General features: G+C 47.6%; 1 protein-coding gene across 1 annotated transcript; it reads right to left on the bottom strand.

Moving 5' to 3' along the window:
- Positions 1-1,515: 1,515 nt before the first annotated feature.
- On the bottom strand, positions 1,516-9,707 carry Pa2g4 (proliferation-associated 2G4). The gene is made up of 12 exons (XM_021173818.3): positions 9,427-9,707; positions 7,266-7,394; positions 6,896-7,001; positions 6,740-6,809; positions 6,501-6,593; positions 4,558-4,621; positions 4,296-4,374; positions 3,811-4,023; positions 3,169-3,263; positions 2,963-3,090; positions 2,800-2,853; positions 1,516-2,708 (listed from the first exon to the last, which is right to left on the bottom strand). Exons 1-12 carry the CDS (start codon positions 9,512-9,514, stop codon positions 2,643-2,645), a joined length of 1,185 nt encoding a protein of 394 aa, XP_021029477.1. The 5' UTR covers positions 9,515-9,707; the 3' UTR covers positions 1,516-2,642.
- Between the last annotated feature and the right edge of the window lie 781 nt (positions 9,708-10,488).

The following is a 10,488-nucleotide window of genomic DNA, read 5'->3' on the forward strand; positions in this document are numbered from 1 at the left end:
GCAGAAAAATTGAGGAAGACTTCTCTACATTATCCCATCTCCATAGTGTGTCAATCAGAATGCCCACTAACAGCCAACAGCCAATCAGGTGTGGTGGCATACATACACCAAGATCACCAGGGTCAGAGGCTGAGGCAAGAGGATTACCATGACTTCTTTTAATTAATTAATTTCATGTGAGTACATTGTTGCTGTCTTCAGACCCCAGAAGAGGGAATCAGCTCTCATTACAGATGGTTGTGAGCCACCATGTGGTTACTGGGAATTGAACTCAGGATCTCTGGAAGAGCAGTCAATGCTCTTAACAACTAAGCCATCTCTTCAGCCCTATTACCATGCCTTTAAGAATTTAATTCATAAACCCGGCATGGTGGGGTGTGCCTTTAATCCCAGCACTAGGGAGGCAGAGGCAAGCGGATTTCTGAGTTCCGAGGCCAGCCTGGTCTAGAGTTTCAGGACAGCTAGGGCTACACAGAGAAACCCTGTCTCAAAAAACCTAAAAAAAAAGCCGGGTGTGGTGGCGCACGCCTTTAATCCCAGCACTCGGGAGGCAGAGGTAGGCGGATTTCTGAGTTCGAGGCCAGCCTGGTCTACAAAGTGAGCTCCAGGACAGCCAGGGCTATACAGAGAAACCCTGTCTCGAAAAACAAAAAAAAAAAAAAAAAAAAAAAAAAGAATCTAATTCATAAAGTAGCTGTTTCAAGAGTCCAGGAAAACCAACCCAAACCTACTCTTTGCTTTAGAGGACATTTAGCTTTGCTCCCTGAAGTATTCATGGTTCAGCAGTGCTTCTTAAATAGTAAAACTAAAACAATTTTAACCAGTTACTCCAACCACCATAGCTTGACACTGAAAACTTGTCTAACAGGTATTTTGGGTGACCAGGGCTTTCACTTAGTTGGTAGAGTGCTTGCCTAGCATGTAGACACCTCCAGCTCAGCACATTGTGACTGCACCGTTCAGACAGATGTGTGTACAACTCAGGCCCTAATGGCCAACTTGCCATGCACATAAGTGCCCCCCAGTACTAACAAGGCTTGTGTTCCAGATTAAGAGCATTCATTTGATTTTCTAAAACCAGGTGATGTTACATCACCTGGTTTTAATTGTAGCATTTGGGAACCTGACAGAGGCAGAAAGACCTGAGAGTTCAGGGCCAGCCTGGTCTATACAAGGACCCCAGGAAAAGGCAAGTGGATTTCTGAGTTCTAGGCTAGCCTGGTCTACAGAGTGAATTCCAGGATAGCCAGGGCTACATAGAGAAACTGTGTCTCAAAAAAAATCAAAACCAAACCAAACCCACTTGTAAGCCCAGATAGCCCTTCAGTTGATCATCACTTCCTTGAGTGACAATGCTTCCAACCTCTATCAAAGAACTGGAAAAGCTTAAGACAGCCCCAGGGGAAGTGATGCTTCACTCAGGAAGCAAGTGTGTGTGTGTGTGTCCAAGTTACACAGAGAAATCCTGTCTTAAACTGTTCCATCCCCACCACAAAGAGAACACACAACAGTGAGCAAATCCAAATTTATTTTAATGCCATGTCATTTCAAAAACCTCAGCCTTAGTTCCCTGGGACAGCATGCCAGAGGTACAAATTGTAACTTCTCTACAACCCCCCAGCAAGCATCCAAGTCCACAGCTTCCAAAAGCCAGTTCTCTTCAGTCTACTCCTCTGGTTCCTGGTTTTTCTTTCAAGAGAGGAAACTCAAAAGTAGGTAGCTGGGTGTGGTGGTGCACACCTTAATTCTAGCACTGAGGAGGCTCTCTGTGAGGGCTAGCCTGGTTGACATAGTTTGAAGCCAGCTGGAGTTAGTGAGACCCTGTTTCAAACCAACTCCACCCCACCTTACACACCAAACAATTTAAACAGGGGAAAAAAAACCCACTGGGATGTTCAATGTAGGGCCTAAAATCATCAAGTGAGGGAAAATGCACTGGATCCAGATGGCCGGAAACAAGGTATGACTTACAATTTTGTGAAAATGGGTGGAAGGATTGAGGGACTGTACAGAACAAAAATGGCTAAAAATTTTACAAATGAGGATTCATTCAGTAGATAAAAAAATCTCTTCTTAATGGAGAATTCAGCTTCTAGAAATAGGAAGGGCCTAGACACCCTGCCTAAGCAGGTCACAAGGAATCTGCCACCACAGCCAGCCCTCTTTGAGGGCAGATTAAACACGTGATGACAGATGGGGGAAACAGAAAAGAAAAACAAAAATCCCTCCAGGGAAATGTTGTCAGTAACATAAAAACCCCAGCCAAGGCCTCCATGTTGATGGATAACCTCGCTCCTTTCTGTTTTGTAGTTGGGCCACAAACCTTGACCAAGCAGAGTAGAAAAGGCTAGAAAGAGGGGCTTGACGACGGTGGATTTTGACTCCTGATTTTATTATTCAATTTCTTTTCTACTAAAAGTAGTCTTCGGTGGCTGGGAAGCCTGGCCTCCCAACACCAGAGTCAGTCGGAGCTGGTTTTTTGTTGAAAGGAGTGGGTGGGTGGGTTGGGGACCGGGATGAGGGCTGGAGAACCCCCGCTCTGCTGGTAGTCTTGGGTGGAGAAGACGAACTGCACTTGACAGAGCCTGGGGTGCGGTGGGAGGGGGTGAGGCAGGAATGACAAGCTGGGGAGGGGACCCACCTCAGTCCCCAGCTCCATTCTCTTCTAAGGTCTCTCCACTGGTGGCATTCTCTGCAGTCTTGGAGGCCTACAGACAGGAGAAAGACAAGTGATTTGTATGCTGGTGTGTCAAGAGCAGGCGGTGAGCTTGCAACCCACCCATTATTAACATCACACACCTTCTTTTTCTTCTTTTTCTGGGTTTTTCTACTTGCAGAACTCTGGAGAAGAGCCTGGAAAACAGAAGCAGGTGTCCTGAGCAATGCGGGATCACAAAGTGCAGTAGTACTTTGGAAATCTTTCCAGGACGTCCACAATGTTCACATTCCATTCAACACTAACCTTCAGCTCTGCATCCTGAACCTCCAGCTCAGACTTGTACAGGTCAGGCTCAAAGGGACCACTGGTTATCCGCATGGGGCCGTTGGGCATGAGTAGAACTGTAAATTTAAACTGGGCAACAAACTCACCTATGGGAAAGCAAAAAGTTAGTTTTTTTCTGAAGGTGTAGGGGAGGGAGGTCTTGAATGAAAACACTTAGAACTCACCCTCCTTCTCATAGAGAACGTTAAATGGCTGTAGTAACTCATGTTTGGCACACTCTACCACACCCATTCGAGCCTTCTTCTCATCTTCAAATGCTCTGGGGAGAGATGGGATTCAGGTTTCCTTAACACCTATCAGGCGTCATCATTTCTGTATTAGTGTGGGACTGCATGTATGACTGGAGATGGGGGTCAAGGGACAACCATGTGAAGCTGGTTCCCTTCTACTCTTAAATGAGTTTCAGGGGTTGAACTTAGGTTGGCAGTCTTACACAGTTCTTGGGCTACAACTGCACATTGAATGGCCCTGCTGTTCAAGACAGGGTTTTGCTCAATGCAGCTCAGGCTGCCTTAAAACTCTTGATCTCCCGCCCCTGGAGTGCTGACATCACAAGCATCTGCCACCACACTGTCATGAATGTTCTTAAATCACTGCTATCTTTGTGCAGAAATTATGTTTGGGGTTGTTCCATGTTATATTCAACAAGGAGATGGGTGGAACAGGGGACGTGCATTCAGTCAGGAGCTACAAGTCTGGGCAGGAGAGCAAGGGAGGGAAGGAGGGAGGGCCAAGGGATGAGAAACCATTCCTGGGTGTACAGTGTCAGACTGGTTTCCCAGTACTATTCTTGCTACACGTAGTACCTTAAAGTAAACGGCATGGCATCAAAACGCCGTTCCACCTCACTGAAAAAGGCACGTGAAGTTTTCATTTTCAGGCCATATTGTTTAGAGGGGTCTCGCTTGTAGATGGTGGTTCTCTGTCCTGCATCTTTGGCCTTGCCTTCTCCTGAGCTGACGAGGACATCCACAGCATAAACCTCATGCACCTCAAATTCTGCCTTTTCATGGTCCTTCCTAAAAGGAACAGAGAAGGAACCCTAAGAGTACAAAAGCCAGATATAGGGGAGCAAGCCTGTGACCTCAGCATTAGAAGACGGGGCATTGCTACAAGCTGCCCCTCAAACGCAAAGATCGTTCAGTAGTTAAGAGCAAACACTCCTCTTACAGGACCCAAGTTCAGTTCTCATCACCCAAACCAAGTAGGTGTGCCACTTGCTCCAGGAGTAGACAGACACACAGACATAAGACAACATCTGACAGCAAAAGACAAACGGGGCTGGGCTTACTTCTGCTGGTCTGTAGGGTTCTGAATAATCGTCTTCTCTCCATCAATCACATGCTGCTTCAATTGGTGTGACAGCATACCTGCAGACAGGATAAAACCTATGGTACCAGCTACAGGGCTATAGGGCCCCTTGATGGCTTCCAAGCCCACTCATATAAGTAGATTATACATGACTATGGAAACAAGGTATGGAGAGGTTTCTGCCTTAGACAAAGCCAGAGCCAGGATGGAGCCTTAATTGATCCGGTTATTTGAGGTCTCACCTTCTATTGGTGTGCAGTTAAATGAGTGAGCAACCTTGTTCCATGCTTCAGTCACTTGTGTGTTCTAGAAGAGCAAATGACAGGTGAGACTGTCTGCTGCCTACCCTTTCTCACGGCAGATTTCTAACATCCTTTATCAAATGCCAATGACTCTCACACAACCCATCACATCTACAAACTCATATCCAGGGAAGGGTCCCAGCACTTGGGAGGCAAATGTAGGAGGATCTCTGAGCTCAAGGCCAGCTTGGTCTATAGAGTCTAGGACAGTAGGGCTACAGGAAAGAAACCCTGTCTCACCCCACAAAAAATTTGCATAAACATGATCCAAGGAGACAACAGAGCAAATCTATATACCCCAATCCAGAGAACAGGGAAACAGACTCAAAAAGGTTAACTAACTTATCCAAAGCTAAGCGAGTATTTTTAGAGAAATCTTGCTATAAACCCCTATTTCTCAACAAGACTAGGGATGTAATTTCTTCCTGTGGAACCTGTAAAGGCTTATAAATTCTGTATGCCTAATCTGATGTATCCCCAGTGCTGGGAATAAAGGCATATGCCACCCTCCCCTGGATATAAGTATAAGTTTGTTTGTAGAAATGATGGGGTTATGTGAGAATCACTGGCCTTGGCATTTAGAGAACAAATAGTAACAAAAATATTTGTCCCTAATTTACAAAATAAAATAAAATAAAAACAAAAATAAAAATCTGCGCCTAAGCCAGGTGTGGTGGCGCACACCTTTAATCCCAGCACTCTGGAGGCAGAGGCAGGTGGATTTCTGAGTTTGAGGCCAGCCTGGTCTACAAACTGAGTTCCAGGACAGCCAGGGTTATACAGAAAAACCCTGTCTCGAAAAGCAAAAAATAAACAACAACAAAAAAAATCTGTGCCTGGCAAAGTAGTGCCTTTACTACCAGAACTTGGGAGACAGAAGCAGGAGAACCTGAGTTCAAGGCCAGCCTGGCATACACAATATATGAGATGTTTCAAGACAAGCAAAAGAAAATAACATTATTTAGTGTGTGCATACATTTATTATTACTAAGTAAATGTAAGTCCTAGGGCTTGTTTTTTTTTTTTTTTTTTTTTTTTTTTTTTTTTTTTTGGTTTTGGATTTTTTTCAAGACAGGGTTTCTCTGTAGCCCTGGCTGTCCTGGAACTCACTCTGTAGATCAGGCTGGCCTTGAACTCAGAAATCCGCCTGCCTCTGCCTCTCCTTACATTTTTACCCACCACAGCTCGGGCCAGTTCTTGTTTTCTATCAGGTAGGCCCTAGGGATCAAACAGGCCACCAGGCAGAGTGCAAAGGGCCCTTACCCATTGAGACATCTTGCTGACCCTATCAGTCCTCCTCATTCAGGCTACTGGTCCCTCGGACACTTTTCCTAGTTTACAGATGAGGAAATTTGATCACACACGTGATCCCAGGGGAGGAGGATGTTATCAGGACACCAGGGAAGAAAAGATGACTTAAAAAGTTGAGCTCATAGACTGCATCTGACTCAATAGCTATAGACTAACCATTATGCAAATAGCCAGTAAAAAGAAAAAAAACAAAACAAAACAACTAGCCTAACTTACTACAGGCTAGGTACCTTTAAAGTGCTAGAAAACTCTGAAGTGGTTATCAGAAGGACACAGAGAATTTAATCAGGGGAATGAATACAAACTGAGCACAGTGTGCGTACTCAGCACACACACACCACCACACCCGGCACTCACACACAACTGTAAAAAATTGTTTCTGTTATACACCTCAAATTATTTTGGGGTCAAAACACACAAACAAAAATCTAAGAATGGCTTTTATAGGTTCCACAGGAATAAATACATCCCCTATACCTTGCATGGATAGTAGGCACTCAGTTGTTGTTTATAAATGTCCGATTCATCTTTTTCCCTCTGTCAAGCTCTGGAATTACAAGGAAGTGCCTTACCTGGTTTCCAGGTTTGACCAGTCGTAAGGCAGCTTCAGCGCATAGGTGAGCCGCCTTAATGACATCTGCTTTCCGCCCTGTTACCTGGGTCCCCTGTAAATAAAGAAATATATCCTGCATTATTCCGGAAAGACCACTAATGGGTGACCAAACTTTGTGGTACTACAACGGAGATTAAAAACAAATGGCAGGATATCCCCATATCAAGACTTAGCAAAGTTCAAAAGCATGCTACCTACCTGAGCTACACCAATTACAAAAGTGTGAGCCACATTGGCAATGAAGCCATCCACATGAACCCCAAGGTCACTGGAAGGCAAAACAGCACTGCATTAGAAACCAACAGTGTGCACACACAGGAAAATGACAGATACTCCAGAACAGCTCAGCCTTACATTTTTACCAAGTCACCTTCCTTGAGTATGTAGTCCTGGTCACTCTTCAAAGGGGAGAAGTGACACACACAGTTATTTACGGAAATGCTGGTAGGAAAGGCAATACCTGTAAAAAGAACCATCAACCTTACTGCCTTGTTCTCGCCTGGGAACACCTCCTGCCCTTTAGAAAAGTTGAAGGGGACTGGTTTTCGGTTTAATCTGGGAAGGACACTGTACCCATTCCACTTGCTACTTAGATTTCCAAATAGCTTAACCAGGGATTGGGGTGGCGGGGGTGGGGGGTGGGCGGGCGGGGTGTTCCGGGAGGGCGACTAGGTGGCTGGGTTCAAATAGGAGAAATCAAGAGGGAGGGTTTTCCCCTTCTTACCTTTCTTCATTTCCTTTTCCTTCTTGAAGATCTTCCCTGTCTCTTCCATAATCATGGCATCACCTTTCTCACACAAGCTCAGCACAGACACACCTGAGCTGGAAGCCTCCACCAAAGATCGAAGCACCCCTGGGGACAGAAGAAACCCATCAGCCCTGCATGCATTCATCATCTGACCAGACCACAAACTGAATTTAGTGTCTAATACTCCCAACACTGTTCATTGTCCTAAGGTAGAGAGAGGAAAGGTTTATGTCCTGGAATAATCTACCCATGTTTAATGTCTGTTTTGTTTTTTTGTTTTTGAGAAATACCCCTGGCTGTCCTAGAATTCAGTGTAGACCTGCCTGCCTCTGTCTCCCCACACATGTGCTGGCACTGAGGGTGAGCCCACCACACCCTGCTCTACTTCCTACCTTCCCTTCCAAAAATAAGGTCAGCACCAGCTTCTCTCCTCTCCATGATTTGACACTTAGGCCTTAGGCCTCACACATCCCAAAGATGCTGTGGCAACCCACCCCACACTCACAAACAGACCAAAAGACATTTATAGGCGTCGGGGACAATGGGGAGGTAGAGAACTGCTGAGTCAAAGTTGAAGCATTGTTAAATGTTACCTCCGTCCCTCCCCAGACACAAAGTAGTAATCATAATTTATGTGGCTGTATTTCCCCATATCTAAGTATATAAGCCCAGGGGAATTAACCTAAGGTCTCAAAGATTCAGAGGGCTAAAACTTTACTTCCAGTATATCAAGAACACATGTAACCAGTTTCAAAACTATTATCTGAAGTTGCCTGTGGGGTTGGAGATTTTGTCGGATTCAAACCAACAGCAAATACTAAAACATCACCCCAAATAAGGTTATTATTTTGTGTATGTCTTTATGATCACGGGAATTCTAGGTTTGATGATTTCTTATGTGTTTTAGTTATTCTCTGGATTCCAGAGGAACTCAGATGTAACCAAAGACACCCTAAATACCTTCTTCCAAGTATTCTGTCAAGTCTATTCTAAAGGCCTAAGGCAGTTTTTTTTTTTTTTTTTTCCTCAAGACAGGGTTTCTCTGTATAGCCCTGGCTTTCCTGGAACTCAGAAATCCGCCTGCCTCTACCCAAGTGCTGGGATTAAAGACGTGAGCCACCACTGCCAGGTCTAAGACAGTTTTTATCAAGTGAATTTTAATTTTTAAAATGTTAAATCAAGAGAGATTAATCCCAGCACTCTGGAACGCTGAGGTGGGCGGATCTCTCAGGCCAGCCTGGTCTAAGGGAGTACCAGGACAGCCAAAGTCACACAGAAAGCCCCAAAAATAAGGGGGTAAGGGAGGGGAAGAACTGGAAAGAGAAAACAGTAAAGTTATCTGTCCAAGTGGCAGACAACTGTTAGGAGAGTAAAGATCATATAAGAAATGCTTATAATCCTAAAATCCGTGTCTCTCTCCACTCCTTTTCAGTATTATAGACAGGCTTGCCCAGCTGTCTAAGCAGAACCTCAAAACACTGTAGAGGCTCTAAGAACAAATATTAAAGGCCGCCTTCACAGACCGGAGCAGTGGTCATACAGGAAAGCCAGGTTGTTTTAGAAGCTCCAGAAGTGTCTTCCAACGGCCCCTCGAGTTAGGTCAAGGGAAGAAGGGGTTCCCCACTAAGAAGACCTGAAGTAAAGACTTTAGCAAAGCACGTGGTGAGGAAGCACGGTAGGAGAGGAAGTGGGGAGCCATCGATCCGCACAGGGACCTGGCAACACGTGCCGGCTCAGCTCCCGCGGGTCAAGAGCCGCGACTGGCAGAGGGGCGCTTCCGTCGCCAACAGCTGGCCGCTTCCTTTTCGAGGTGGCCAGTCGGGAGCATAGATCCGGACAGACCGAAGGGTATGGGCAGAAGACGACGCGCCTTGCCTCCTTACCAACCGCCCAGGGTCGGAGCATGCCTGGGCCCCTCTCTGCGCTCCTCGCGGTCGCCGGCCCGCACCTCCAGCCCAGGCATGGCTGCTCAGTCCCCAGGGCGACACCAGATCTCCCCACCACGTCGCCCCCGGCCGCGTCGGCACGCGCCCCTCAGTGGCTCACTCGGCAAGACCCAGACGCCACAGCCCTCCGGAGAGAGCCCCAAACCTCTCCCTCTCAGCCTCGACTCCAAGACCCCCGAGGCCGCACTCACGGTTGGCGATGTCGCCCCCCATCTTATACTTGGTCACGACCAGGTCCTCGGCGATAGTTTGCTCCTGCTGCTCGTCTTCGCCCGACATCTTCCTACTGCTACTACTGCAGCTTCACTTTCCCTGAGCTGCGGCCTCCGTCTCCCTTCCCAGCCCCAAGCTGTAGCTAGAGTCTCTTCGATCCGCGAGGAAAGCGCGAGCAAGGAAGGGAGCGGGAGGGCGGGCAGAGAGAGCGAGAAGCTGCGAGCGCGCGGGCTGAGGCGCAGGGCACACTGGGACAATGAGTCCTGCCGTCTGCCAGTTCCTAGCCGCCCTCGCGGGCTCTAGAACTACAATTCCCAGCCTGCTCCTCGCGCCCCTCCGCCAGGCCCTGGGAGGCCTTGCCCTTCCAAGTCTGCGCACGCCGGAGTCGCCGGGCACGCTGGGAAGAGTCTGGCCCCGGCGGGAAGGCGGAGCCGTTGGGGAGTTTGAGGGAAAGCGTGGTCTCTCCGGGAAAAACCTCTCATTCACGCCGATCCTGAGCTCGTAACAGCGAGGGGCGGGCCAAGCGAGGAGGGGCGGAGCTACAGGGAGAAAAGGGTAGAGAGGCCGCTGGGCGGGGTGGAGCAGGGTGGAGCAGGGTGGAGCGTGGAGCCATAGGACCAGGGTCGGTGGGTGTGTGTGTACGTTTTGGGCGGTTGTCCTGTGTGCATAGCGTCGGATTCCCCAGTCGGCAGGAGCGACCGGCCTGGCTGGTCGAATCCTCCTGTGCTGAAGAACTGGGAGGGGCTGAACGGAGGTGGAAGTCCTAGGGTGCTGGAAGCGAGCACTAACTGGACAGTCTGGGTGATTATATATGTACCATGGCCTCTTAATAGAAAAAGGCCAGACTTCCTACTAACTAGAATAAAATAGCACTGTTGTTCCAGCCGTGGTTTTTGATGGGGGGCATCTAAGGGAAACGTTTATGAGGGATTTGGTCACTCTTAAAAGAGTTCTGAATCGCCCGGGTGAGGTAGCGCACGCCTTTAATCCCAGCACTCGGGAGGCAGAGGCAGGCGGATTTCTGAGTTCGAGGCCAGCCT

This window comes from Mus caroli, unplaced genomic scaffold (genome assembly GCF_978045245.1).
Source record: "Mus caroli unplaced genomic scaffold, Mus_caroli_1 scaffold_9, whole genome shotgun sequence".
NCBI classification, from domain to species: Eukaryota; Metazoa; Chordata; class Mammalia; order Rodentia; family Muridae; genus Mus; species Mus caroli.

What these genes read in the sequence shown, in the direction of transcription:
- Pa2g4 (XM_021173818.3), bottom strand. Translation starts at nt 9,514, where the DNA reads ATGTCGGGCGAAGACGAGCAGCAGGAGCAAACTATCGCCGAGGACCTG. An exon ending in TAACTGCACACCAATAGAAG is followed by an intron (nt 4,375 to 4,557) that starts GTGAGACCTCAA and finishes TCCTGTCTGCAG; the next exon opens with GTATGCTGTCACACCAATTG. An exon ending in AACCCTACAGACCAGCAGAA is followed by an intron (nt 4,024 to 4,295) that starts GTAAGCCCAGCC and finishes TGTTCCTTTTAG; the next exon opens with GAAGGACCATGAAAAGGCAG.